General features: G+C 39.6%; 1 protein-coding gene across 1 annotated transcript in view; it reads right to left on the bottom strand.

The window, feature by feature from the left end:
* The window catches only part of tanc1b (tetratricopeptide repeat, ankyrin repeat and coiled-coil containing 1b), a 57,241-nt gene that overhangs the window by 15,814 nt on the left and 27,365 nt on the right, over nt 1-14,062 (bottom strand). The window contains exons 8-12 of the mRNA XM_037686150.1: nt 10,484-10,715; nt 8,071-8,237; nt 5,620-6,227; nt 3,560-3,668; nt 3,286-3,408 (exon numbers count right to left, since the gene is read on the bottom strand). Coding sequence (XP_037542078.1) covers nt 3,286-3,408; nt 3,560-3,668; nt 5,620-6,227; nt 8,071-8,237; nt 10,484-10,715 — 1,239 coding nt within the window. The remainder of the gene's footprint in view (nt 1-3,285; nt 3,409-3,559; nt 3,669-5,619; nt 6,228-8,070; nt 8,238-10,483; nt 10,716-14,062) is intronic.

The raw sequence follows: 14,062 nt of genomic DNA, 5'->3' as shown, positions 1-14,062 counted from the left end.
TCTGGGTTTCCGTCACAAAAAGAGCAAATTATTATATTTATATCCTTGTTAAACTGTTGGAAATAAATTTTGGATGGGTAAAATCTGTGAATAATTTTAAATGATACTTATCTTACTTTATTATTCATCATGTATCTGGTTAGTAAAGTCCAAATCCTTTTCCAGTTAAGGTCACTAATAAAAGTGTTCCACTAAGGTAGCACATATGGCGTTGACACAACATCTTTCTGAAATAGCGAGCGTATACGACGGTTGCTATTGAGAGTTGAAGAGAAGCAGATTTGACCAATTTCAAGTTTGGTTGGATCAAAGGGTAATAATGTTGGATTCTGTCCTGCTGTACATCTATGTAAAACAATTACTCCAGTGAGGATTGCATTTATTACAATATTAAATTTGTTACTGGGGATCATAATGTTATATTTTATGACAAATTCTTAATATGACATTAATGATCCATCAAGGTTGAGCAACTGACGAACTAAAACTATGTTGTGGGCAAACCAGTTAGAGTAAAATAAGCATTTGTTTTTATGCAAGATGTCTTTATTGTTCCAAATATAATATCTGTGTGGGGAGAAATTATGCTTGTAAATCAATGACCAAGAGAAATATCTTTACAAATTGTTAGGGTGGCAGCCATCTTGAATTAGGATGACTCCAAAAGTTAATAGTTGTTGATGTGCACCCATTGATTACTTTCTCAAAGTTTTACTAAAGTTTGCGAAGTGGTTCATGAAATATTTTGCTAACAGACAGACAGGGTGAATGCCAAAAGTCACTATAGATGCTTTAAGGAACAATAGTTATCAAAGTATGTGTTGGGGATGATGACCCTCAGCTACTACCATAGAACATTTTAGCTCAATATCCTTAAAATTAGTTGACTTATAACCTTTATTATGTTGACTAAGATCAATTGACTGCGATGACCATTTTATTGGGCTTCACTTCAAAAGTTAATCAGTTGTAGTTTTGTATCTAATGATTACTTTCTAAAAGTTTTAATAAAATCCATCCACTGGTTCACGAGATAGTTTGCAAACAGACAGGCAGAGTTTGTTCTGCAATAAAAGCCATAAAATAATTCATACAGCTGCTGTTGGAAAAATGGTATCAAAGTCAAAGTTTATTGCACTTATGTGCACACATTTCTATGGTTCTACGCTGTTCAGAAGCTTAAAACGAGTCGACTAGGACGCAGAAATGAGAGACTAACAGCTGCAATGGCATTTTAAAATGAATTCTTTGCTGTATGTAAATCTTTCATCCTTAAGTATTCCTCTTGAGTCTCTGAATGACTCGGGGACTTGTAGATACCGCTGTGTCCTCGATGACTGCCTCAAACTCCTCAAGCAAAGGTCAGACACCAAATAAAGTGGATACAAATACTGAACGCAATTATCAAGTTTGCTTTACTCTCCAATCAGGACCAAATCAATAATAAACAACTTATCAAACAAAACTGTACCGCTAAATGAGAATTCTGCAACAGGAGGGGAAATTGTGTGTAGAATCAATTATCAAAGGACAACAACAAGGTCGTTGTGCAAACGTCTCTTTGAGTGATTCTATGAGAAAGTCCAATAATTCACATCGGACAAATGATGGAGCCTCGCTGAAACCAGAACCTTAATGGCAAAGAAAACCAATTTTGTCGTGAGCCAGAATACATAACTTTGATGAAATAGACTTTCCAGAAAAGGCCGATCATTTATTCCCCCTGAAAACACAACGTGCACACGCAGTTGTTCTTTGTTAGCAGCTTAATGAACTCTACAACCAGCGTTAGCCTAATTAGTGAAGAAAATAGGGTGGTTGGTATTTACTGAGCCCTTTTGTACGGAGCTCCAAAAGTGACAGATTATTAACAGCGATGAGTCTTAAGTGACTCTCTGAATAAATATTACCAACATGGAAGCAGAGCTTTTTTGTATTATTTTCTGCTCCCAATATATCTTGAACTGGTCTTTGGTTTCAGTTTTCTTCATGTTTTCCAATTTCATTATAACATTTTTAATTTTCCACGTTGCTTATAAAAAAAAAAAAAATTGGAATATGTGACTAACATCTACTGACATCGTTTGGGACAGAGAAAAACATCTCATCTAAAAGTGATGCATTAAAACTGGTTCATGCACGTGTCACGTCTAGACTGGACTATTGCAATGGTTTGTTATCTGGACGTCCAAATACTTCTTTAAAATAACTTCAGTTGATCCAAAATGCTGCTGCCAGAGTCTTAACTGGAGTTAGTGGGAGAGATCATATCTCTCCAGTTTTAGCTTCTCTCCATTGGCTCCCTGTCAAATCCAGAACTGAATTCAAAATCTTACTTCTAACCTACAAAGCCCTCAACAACCTAGCTCCATCTTATATTTGAGATCTTATTGTCCATATTTTCCTAACAGAGCACTTGCTCTCAGACTGCAGGCTTACTTGTAGTTCCTAGAGTTAATGGGAGGAAGATATTTCAGTTATCAGGCTCCTCTCCAGTGGAACAAACTTCCAGTTTCTGTCCATGAGGCTGACACATTGTCCAGTTTTAAGACTTTCCTTTTTGATAAATCCTTTAGTTAGTGTTGGATTGTTATGCTGCCACGGGCTTAGACTACAGGAGAACAAACCTCATTTTGACCTCATTTTTTAAACGAATCGCTAAAATTGAATAGTTTTCATTTGCTATTATTTCTGTCGTAACATGTGATTCTTGACCTGCCATTGTGTATCTGTTCCTCTCAAACCCAGCCAGTCGAAGCAGATGGACGCTTGTCCTGAGCGTGGTTCTGCTAAAGGTTTCTTCCTCATGAGGGAGTTTTTCCTTTCCACTGTCGCCTTTGTACTTGCTCGAGATGAGAGTTCTGTGATGGAGTTAAACTTAAAGCAGTCTGCTCCTCAGATAATTAATGTTAACTTATTATTTTTTCTATTTGAATGTTTCTGTTCAGTGCCCTGAGATGACGTCTGTTGTGACTTGGCGCTATATAAATAAACTGAATTGAATTGAGAAATGACCGGTAAATGTCTGGACATGATTTTAAGCAGTGACAGATGCTTTATTGCAGGAAGAAAAATAGATACAGGCACTGAAAATAAGATACAATGAGTAATAATTGCTTGCTTGATCTGACAATTAATAAATAAATACATAACATTATTTTACTTTAAGTGGCCTTAATTAATAAAAAAAACCATCCTTTGAATCTATTAATCAGATGCTGAGCTCATTCTTCCACCTCTCTTTTACATAGACGCAGAACAAAACAACACAAAGAGCGTGCTCACCTTGACATTAGGTGTGTAGAGGTTCCTCAGGGAAGCCAAGGCTGCAGAGAGTCCATCAGCACTGCAGCTGATCCACAAAGCCTGAAGCACACTGGACGACACACCTGTTTTCTTACTCAGTCCCTGCAGATGAACAAAAACATGCAAACACCTGAATTTAACAGCAATAACACTGAGCTGTCAAGGCTTTCTCAACATTTTAAAATTTGACTTTTAAAAAAGTTTTCCCCAGAAGATGGGACTTTTAAAATGAATGCCAGCTCAGTAGCTGCACCTTGAATATGTGGGCCTTCAGGATGTGGTGCCCCAGCTCCATGGTCTGCTGACGATTCAGTTTCCCTTCTTGGCGAGACAACATGAAGGCCATGAAAGCGTGGCCACTCCTGAGTTAGAAACCAGACAGACAAAAAAAAAACATGCAGTTAAAACTAGGAAAGACCGTTCATCTGCATCATACAACATGAAAGCACTAATCATTCTGGTAATAAAGGCCAACTTGGCTGCGTCATGGAGAACCTCTTGATTCTGAGCCAGTGTGAATGATGTGCAGTGATCCACAGAAAAGATGGTGAAAAATGTAATTAATAAGAAAACAAAATTATACAGAATAAACCAGTCATTTACTTCTTCGCTCTGGCACCAATTAAAGCCGAAATTCATTAAAAGGACATGCATGACTGCAGCTCGCTTTGATCTGGTTACAATTCTCCCTGTTTGTGCCAGAATGTATGAGCTTTTTGTTTTTAATGAAGTTGGAAGGTTGTGAATGAGCAGAATATGAATCTTGGCGCTGATTCATTTACAGACATCAATATGTGAGTAGAGGTATGTGGAAGGGGTTGGGAGACAGTCAAACTGACATCATTCAGCTTATTAAGTATGTATGAAAGTTGCAAGTCTGGATTTTCAAATTCTTCAGACATTTGAAACAGTCTGTCTCAGAGAGCAAGAACAGCCCAAGAATAAGTGACATATTTTATAGCTTCTTTATGACAGCATGTACAATGTCAAAGTCACAGTTTCAGAAATGCAATAAGACAAAAACTGTGTTTTTGATTTAATTAAAACATATTTTCATATACTCTGTGCGCAGCAATGCAGTTGTAAAGGGGCGTTGTTGCAAATTGCTTTTAACACCGTGCACAATAAGACATTGTCAGGATTATTGGTGTACCTGCTGCATCTCAAACACAATTACCTCGCTGAGTCAGAAGTGGGTGTCGTGCTGTGTATATTGATTCAACTTATTCTTTATACACACTCCCTCCCCTGCGTGCAAAACAGCAACAGCCACAAAAAGCAAATGCCACCAACAGTTAATTGGAAGTCATATTGTGAAATAAAAACTCATTAAACATTTGTTTTGTACATAAGTGTGTGCTGTCATCTTTCATTTTGACATCAAGGGTTGAATTCCCATCCAAACTCCAGAATGCTTTATTTTTATTGCAGCTAAATTATCGACAAACCCTTAACTGTAATCTGCTGTAGACTTTCATTCAACCTTTATTCATACAGGTCAGTCTCATTGAGCGTCGAGGACTCATTTACAAGAGACCTGATTTGAACAAAGAGTGATGACAACAAAGACAACAGCAGACAATCATAAAAGAAAGCATATAAATTGGGAAAAATGAATGCAAGAAAATGTAAAAAAAACAACAAAAAAAAACAGCTAGATAAGTAAAGTGATGTAAAATACTAAAAACAGGAACATGTCTGTGTTGGGTTTTGCCAGGAACTTAGCTGTTTAAAGTCACTTAGAGAGGTCAAAGTTGATAGCTTCAAATCTTTTTGCAAGATATTCCAGAAAACAGGAGCAGAGTAGGAGAAGGTCCTTTAGCCTAGTTCAGTCCGCACTGAGGGAACACTGCAGGTAATAATGTCCTGAGAGTGCACGCTGTAGCTGCACTCACAGTGATATGTAGGAGGAGGTGTATGAAGGCAGCAGACCAAGTGATTTAAAGATGAAAATGTAACAGTGAGAGAGTCTGCGTGAAGTTAATGATGTCCAGTTAACCAGTGAATACAGGGTGTAATGGTCGGTATCATCAGCATAAAAATCTAAGGATGCATCAGGGATGATCTGACCTACATTACCTATGTAGATTGTGAAGAGGGTGTGTCCTAAGACTGAGCCTTGTGGTACACCATTGTTAACTGTTAAAAAACTGGAAGAAGCACCTTTAACTGACTAATTAATTGACTAATTGACTGACTAAGGGGTGTGTTTGCACGCTGCATGATCCCTGATGCTTTACAAGCTTATCATGTACAACAGAAGCCCACGTTTCAAAGAGTGGATTATCTTTGCTCATAGAGCAAAGGACTGACCTGGGGTCACAGAGGAAATCTGTGCTTTCTCCATCAGCTCTCCACACCAACCACTCTCTGAAGGAGGGGTGGCAGAACATGCGCGTCTTGTCCCGTCGTTTGATGAGAAAACCAGAGAGCAACTCCAGGCGCTGCTGAAAGTCCTCCCACGGCAGCTCGCCCTGGACGAAGCCAGCGTTGATGGCCTGAAACAGCTGCTCGTCGGTCATGGGGTGCAGTGAGGCCAGAGCCACATTGAGGATGGGCAGGGAGCGCTCGAAAGCCGAGTTGGTCATGAACTTCATATTGCACTGTAGCTGGTACAGTTCAGCCAGCGACACGGGCACCACTTTGTAGCTGGAGCTTTTGATCACCAGGTGGCCTTTCTCAAACAGATCTAAGGTGAGTTTGAGGTACAGGTAGGAGCCCTGGCTGCGTGAGATCAGGTGGCTGCTGAGCTTGCTCACGGTGCCAGGGTCGGCCTTGCCGTTCAGGCTGATATTGTTCATAATATCCTTGCTGTTGTTGATGCGATGCTGGATGTATGCATTCAGGTCAATGCTTATGTCCTTGTTGTCAGAAAAGTCATCCAGGGAGATTTTAGAAAAGGGCAGAAGGCTGGTGATCTCCTGAGAAGAAAAAAGTAGAGACATTCAGCGATAAAGAACATTTGGGCAAAATTTCTGCTTAATTATTGCCCACTTGTGAAGGCAACCAAGATTTTGCCCTTTGACTTGTGTTTGTTTGTCTGTAACACTTGCAAAACCAGATTAAGCTCTGGAGTCAACCCAATTCAAGATGGCTGCCACAGCTAACGGTTATTAGCCAACACAAAAACAGCCATAACTCAGTCAATTTTATAGACAATGAGCTAAAAATTGGTGTGGTAATAGTTGAGAATAATTCACAACACATACTTTGAGAGCTAACAAATTGTGCAACATTGCACATAACATTTTTTGTCAAGATTTAAACAAAATCAAGACAATCTTAGTTTAAATCTCTGGCCTGAAAGGTGGCAGATGACGTGCATTCATTCAAGTTATGCTAGGCCTTTAATATCTCTCTAATTTTAAATAAACCATCTATAAAACAATAAAAATATCATTGTATTTAAACTGTTCAAATAGCTCTTTCTGCAAAAGTGTATTTTTTGCAAAAAGTCCACGTCAAAAGTTGTCTTTGCAATCTGAGCTGTTGACGTAAATTCTGCTTGTGCACATTTATTACCAGAGGAGTCTTTGCGCAGCAGGAAGCAAAGCTCGCTGAGCTATCAGGCCAAAACAGACATTTTTTTACAGTTAAAAGTGTGGCTACGAAAAAGACAAGACGGTAAAAATGAGTATTAAAAGGCAGGGGATGGATGTGATGGTGGCTAGCAGGCAAGCAGAGGTCTTAGCCAAAGCTCACATTTCAGTCCGTGTCTTGGGGGCTGGAGGAATCAATGCACCTTAATCCTGCAATCCTCTGCCTGTCTGAGGCAGGAGAAACATTGCCTCTGTGAGATAACACTTCTCTGTTCCACATCATGACAAGGTACAGCAAACAGGCTCATAGTTTGCACACAGGCACAGACAGGATGAGTGAATGTGCTGAGATCATAATCCATAAGACAAATGAAGCGTAAGCAACACCTTGCAGATAAACCAAATATTAGTCTATCAAGCAACAAAAGCAAGAACGCAAACAAGTTCTGGGGCTGTAACAAATATTCTGTTTTCATAATGAATAACTGCTTCAACGTGTTCATCAGAGGATCCCTAATTAAAATATTAACACAAAATGAATGCAAATGATCGGACGTATTGATTTATCACAGCGAGTGATCCTTTCCATTAACAGAACTCTAAATAGAGTGGAGAATTCAAATAAATGGCTTGAATTCATGCTGCATATTGATGGACAGAAGTTGATGCTTGGCTTCTGCCTGAACATTAATAACCTCCACTCTGGATGTCAGTCAGCTACCACGCCATTATCCAAGACTCCGTCGGTTGTCGCTTGGCTCACCAGGCTTGCCAAAACCTCGTCTGAAGCCAGAGGGAGAGCTCGACACAGCCTTGGAAGATCTTTGTAGGTGTTTCACCGAGGGTCATCAAGTTAGTCGGCTCAAAGTCAGTTGGCTGCTCTTTCCTGCCTTGCAGTACGGGGTCCGGGGTCACTGTCTGCCAAGTTCTTCATGAATATTCCTGGATATGCCAGACTTTTTCGACAGGAAGTCTCACGTGTATGAAAATTGACAGTCTGATGTCATAGAGCATCTTGAGAAGTGACAGCAGATCACACAAGTTTTCTTTTTTCTATGTTCCAACAGTTATATTGAGGGGATTTACGCTCACATACTACTAACTGTTATCTATCAAGGTTGTTTAGAACTTGTGTAAAAAACTCTATTTTAAAACAAGCCTTTCTGGCACAACTCAACACAGTCCTTTTTTTTTTTTTTTTTAAATAACGATTTATCTTGCTTACCAACAAGTTGACCCGGACAGTGACCACCAACTTAAGCCAGGGAGGGAACTTGGTAATGATCTTAGTGATGAAAGAGGCAATGGTGTCTCCATAATCAGGTTTATGAAACTCTGCTTCGTTCAGCCCATCTATCAAAATGATGTGGTCATCCTCTGAAATTTTCCTCTCTGTAAACATAAAAACAACAGGGAGATGAAGCTCAAGCTAATATTAACTAAAATATCTACTGGTGAAAATTCATAGAGGAGCTTTAGGTTGTAAAATTTAACACTGAACATGTAATAATACTTTTAGTAAGAGGAGATGTACTTGGAGGAGTAATGTACTGTACACAAGGTAGGAGGGAATAAAAATCACCCCCTGTTGCTATCTTGTAAAGGTTACATAATGTGGAAGAAGGATTAAAGTAAGCTTTTATGTATAAATTCTGACCAGCGCCTCAAAATGAATAAACAGAAATCTCAATCAATATTTGGTGTGAACACTTTGTCTTTAAAACAGCATCAATTCTAGGTATTTTTGTAAACAATTTTTCAAGAAACAGCAGGTAGATTGTTCCGAGCATCTTGAAGAACAAACCACAGATTTCTGTGGATACAGACCGACTCAAATCCTTCTGCCTCTTCCTGTGATCCTAGACACTCAGTGTTAGCGATGTCATTTCTAACCTGAACCCGGAGCCCAACCTGGATTCGGACCGGGTTGGTCCATAATAATGTGCTTAATGTGCGGGCCGGGTCGGGCCTTTGATTGTGTCGCGGCTCATGATCCAATTATATGGCAACATGGCTTGCCATGCCACACGCGGCCATTTCACCGCGCACTGACTGGCCTTGAAAGAGGTAAAAAGTTAATTTAAGCTTCAGATGGAGTACTGCCAGAGATCCATCGCCCAAATGGACGTTCATTCAGTCGCTGCACTCAGCGGACGTGCGCGGCCGAATACCCAGACAGGCGAGATCACAAAATATCTGACATGTCAGCGCAGGGTCCATGTCTGAATAATGCTGAATGCAGGCAGAAGCAGGGGAAGGATGCGCTTTGACCACCATGAAATGACAAACACCCCCTCAGTTCCGATCTTCTGCCCTCTTTATTCAGTCACACGCGTCCGCCGACCAGCAGTCAAATCTTAATTAAAAATGTCTGGGGGGAGGGTGTTCAGGTTCAGACCTGTAATTACTGTTAATTCGTTGGATCGGGTGGGGTTCGGAAATGATGGCTACTGGCTGGGGCCGGGTCGGGTCAGATTTTTTGAACCCAAATACAACTCTACTCAGTGTTGATGTCAAAGCTCAGTGCTGACTATACCATCACTTCCAGGATTCTGTGCCCTTCTTTACTATGAATACAATTCTTAATGACGCTTGCTGTTTGGGGCCATTTTTTGATGGTATTGCATGACAGATATCTGCTTCTCAGCACGAAGAGCACCATGAATCTTGACCAAACCTCAGTTCTGCTTCATTTGAAGAAATGCAGCCCCAATCTTACATGAAACCTCTATCATGCAATATTCCACCCCCAGAAACTCTTTATGGTCTTTAATTACGCATTCTTATATTTTTGTATATAGTTGTGCCACTTGTTTCCACACTTGTTTTTTTGAGCTATACTTCTTTGATGAAGACCATATCTGGTATGATTCCCCAGACAGTTGATGGGTGTACCTGTGTCTCACGGGTTCCTGCCAACTCTGTGCTGATGATAATGCTAAAGATTTTGATTTCAAAGCGTAGTAAAACATGTGTCTTACAACTAAGCTTTCTCAACTTTGCCATTTCTTTGTCTCTCTTCAAAAGAGCTGAAACAGCACATCTTGAAGCCTGAGTCTGTTCTGGAATCGTTGCTTGATTTAGATCAAATACTTTGTCTCTTATTGCTGTGTTCAGTCTTGCCAAGGTGTCTGATCTGTGACATGAAACTTTTTTCCATGTCGCAACAAGTAGCAGAGTTTGGCAGTTTTAGGTCTCCTACAGCTGTCTTTGTTCAACCTAATGACTATGAAAATGATGACCATCAGCACCTGTCAGGTGTAAAAAGTCAATGATACTCCTGAATACAACTTTTTAAAATGACTGACATAGTACAAGTATACATTTTAAGAACTGATGCTGTTTTGAAGGAAAAGGGTCATCACACCAAATATTTTAGATTTTTCTTTTACTGGCTCACTTTGACTTTTGGAAAAGGACAAAAAACAACAACTTACGTATGTGAAAGCATTCCTACTCTTACTTTACAGAATTTTTGGAAACCTATCTAAATTTGCACAACACAATAGTGTTGACTCCAAGACACAGCTGCAAGGGTTTCCAAAGGCTAACTGAACAATTCACAGTTTTTAAGAGCTAAATCCAGAATGTCAACAAGCTAAATGACTTGAAAATAAACTAGATGTTTTTCTTTTTACCTTTACGAAGGTTAGCCAGTGGTTCCAGGACCCCTCTTCGGAAAGCAGCCATGGGGTCTTGGACACAGGAGCGCAGACTGAGCATGCTCTGGAGGTGGGGCTCCTTCAGCAGCAGCTCTCGGTACGCAGAGAGCTGATGTGCTCTGCACAGCAAGGCTGCGATACTGTGTACAAATTCTGGCACCAGGCAGGTGTACGTGTTATCCGCCTGGCAATAATGATATGCAACCACCTGAAAGGAGGAGAAAACAAGACGAAAGTCAGTTGAAGCAGAGTTTTTGGAGCTGAGGTTAGCAACCCTTCAGTGACTACAAAGCATTTGCAAAAACCAACAACTCTGGTTACTACAAACAAATTTTATACAATAGATTTCTAGCCTCTTTAAAGCCACATATAATCTCCGCAAACAAGCTGAGACAAAGATTTCATCCACCTCAGTCGACACAGAACAGATGACAGAATATTAGGATGACTTTTCACCACTTTACGACCTTCAAATGAGCCAATGGAATGAGAGTGAACTTAGTGAAAGCAGAACTTTTTGTGACTGAATAAGGCTGATTTTAAAAGGAAGGTGAGGGACAGAGATGAGAAGAGGAAAAGAGAAATACTCCTGAGATATTTTTACCAATTACAGTCGTACCAGAAGGAGCTGACACACTTTGAAAGGCAGGTAGAAGGAGGAGTTTTATCTCATTATGCTAATACTGGAAAAACAATACTGGCTCAATAATACACTTATTATTATTATCAATATTACTTATATGTACTATTATAAACCCGATTTTAACAAAACTTTTTACCAAGACATTATAATACAGATCTAAACATGAATTTACCATAAATTGTCACTTTTTTGTTGTTAATGCATCTGTCCAAAATACAATAACTTACATGTGAGGTTTTATGTTATCTTCTAAAATACATCATCTAAATATAAGAGTAAAGCTGCCAAAAGGATTGTACTGAAGAGAGCCATATTAATAAAATTAAATAAACAAATTAGGGATGCACAATATTATCGGCATGGTATCGGCCGATATTAGCGATAGTTAAATATAATAATTCCATTAAAAAAACTCACCAATATAAAAGGCTTCTGTTTTAAGTTAGTTTTTAATTTAAGAAACAGCCAAGTACAAGTATATATATTAAAGCACTACTACTTATGTGCTTTTCACTTGTTGCTTGTGAACAGGTTGAGTTTAGATTTGTGACAATTCACAAATTTGCACTGTTCGATTGTTGTCATTGTGTTAGAGAGAGTAAATGTCATGAATAAATTTGACATTAAACATAATCCAAGTTGAAGTGTTACACCATTTTCAGCCCCTTTTTGGCATCTGCATTTAGTAGCAGGCCAAACTGACAAAGACCCTGCAGAATAATGTAGCATTTTAATTCCACAGCAGAGAAAGCTATGCCATCTCTGTAAGTAGGTCTAAGGGGAAAAATGTCGGTATTGGTATCGGTTATCGGCCAAATAAATTTGAAGATATTGGCATATCGGACGAAAATCCAACATCGTGAATCCCTAAAAAAATACTATGACTCAGTCACGTAAATGTAAAGCATTTTCTCATTTATCTGCTCCAGATGTCTGGAACCAAGTTAGGTAGGGACAGCATTAATCAGTTCAAGGGAGAATACATACCTTTAAGCTTAGAGTAACAACAACTAACATACATCATCTGCAATACACAGTAGTTATTTATAAATAACAAAACTGGAATGTGTTTTTTTTTACAACACAAGAAGCAAACATCTAGGGGAACAAGCAGAAACTGCAGAAGGCATTAGTCGATAAAGCTGCTGCAAGAAAACATGAGAGGGAATATCAAAAAGGGGCAAGTGGAAACTGTAAGGCAACCTGTGCTTTCTATAAGCACAAGAAATCCAGAGAACTGCATCAATAAGCAATGTAAGAAAGGATGATGCAACACTGCAGTGAACCTGCAGTTGTTAATCTAAAACTTCAAATTCATGTCAAGAAACAAATGTCTAAAGTGTGCTCTGTAATACGAATACGGCATAAATCTTGTGATACACCATAGCATGTAATAGCTTCAGAGCCCTGTTATGAGACCACTTTTAAATCAGTGATTAAAAGGAGCTGGCAAAATTTGACAGAAGCTGCTCAATGTTGCATCAGAGTTCATACATCACAGGAGTAGAGTCCCCGAGAGAGCGCCTATTGGAAACACTTTACTCAGTAATTGGCTCAAGAGATATTTCTTGGGTTTCACAGACATTTAGGATCTCAGTGCATACATAGTTAGTTATCTAGTGGATGAACTGTCCCAATGGCAAAAGAAACCTGTGCAATATCAATGTGTGCTACTACGAAGGCACCCATGGCAGGATGAGCATGCTCAAGTTAAAACATGTTATGAGAATACTAGGCAGCATTAACCAAAGTACAAGGCAGGATCAACAATGGATGTCTGATTCAGTGGGAAAAAGCTCATAACAGGACTAATTATACCAGTTTCAAAACCTAACAAGCAGTCATCAGTAGAGCTGATCATATCTAGCTAACGCCACGGTGAATCATAGATCTTCTTTGCTTTTGTGTTAACTTAAAATGTTAGAATCAGAATAAACTTTATTGGCATTGCACCGAGATACAACGTGAATATGTACGTACAGTCGTCCAAAAGATGGGCAGAGTGCACAAATCTGCGGCTATAAATAGCGCGGCCTTCTTATTCAGAATAATAATTTGCTTAGATGAGAAAAGGGAAGAAAACATGAGGAGAGACAGTATAAAAAAAAGATCTCTCACGCCGTGTCCTAGACAGGGCACGATTTGAGGCATCAAAAACCTACCACAGCAAAGCAACATAAACAGACGTTATACATGTACATATAGGCCGGTGAAGACATTGAATATTTAAGGGAAAGTCGTAGCATAGTCCAGAGCCCCCCCTCTCAGCCATTGTCCAGATAAGAGGTGACATTCATCATCAGCTCAGTTGAGGTTCTGTCACATGTCCACGGCCTTGGGGAAGGGAATGGTGAGGAGACAGTCAAAGCATCTTTGTTGTTTTCAAAACATTCCAGAAGGAGTTGAGATAAGTCCGGCGTCAAGGCCACAGTTTGGGTCAGACAGAACTCGTGAATTGCTGTTTCTGCCTTTTTAAAGTCTCGCTGGTATATATTCCTCTAATGGAACTCCAAAACAGCCGAATTGATCCTTTACGCCAAAAGTCGAGCTCACAGCTTCTCCAAGATTATTTCCACCGTTCATGGGTGCTGCCAGAAAGTTCACTGTCCTGATAACAGCCTGCTCCAGCTCCCTGCTGCAGCTCCCCAAATTCAGTCTGAGTGTTGTCGAGTTTCGAAACATCCACCCAAATTTATAGACAATCCAGAATTCACCAACCAAACAGCAAAAATATCCAGTTGTCATTATGAATCCAATTTGTTTCCGTCGAGATAAGAGGGTCCTCCTTATGCCCTGACTCCTGTCGGGAGAAGTTGATCAATTTTGTTGAGAGATCAGCGTATGCAGAAAAAACAAAAAAGAGGTTTTTTTTAAGGGTTCACAGGACAAAAGAGTGTAAGCAGGGAAGCGGG

Source organism: Nematolebias whitei, chromosome 13 (genome assembly GCF_014905685.2).
Source record: "Nematolebias whitei isolate Nwh7 chromosome 13, NemWhi1, whole genome shotgun sequence".
In the NCBI taxonomy this organism is placed as follows: domain Eukaryota; kingdom Metazoa; phylum Chordata; class Actinopteri; order Cyprinodontiformes; family Rivulidae; genus Nematolebias; species Nematolebias whitei.
This window is presented reverse-complemented; position numbering and strand designations above follow the sequence as displayed.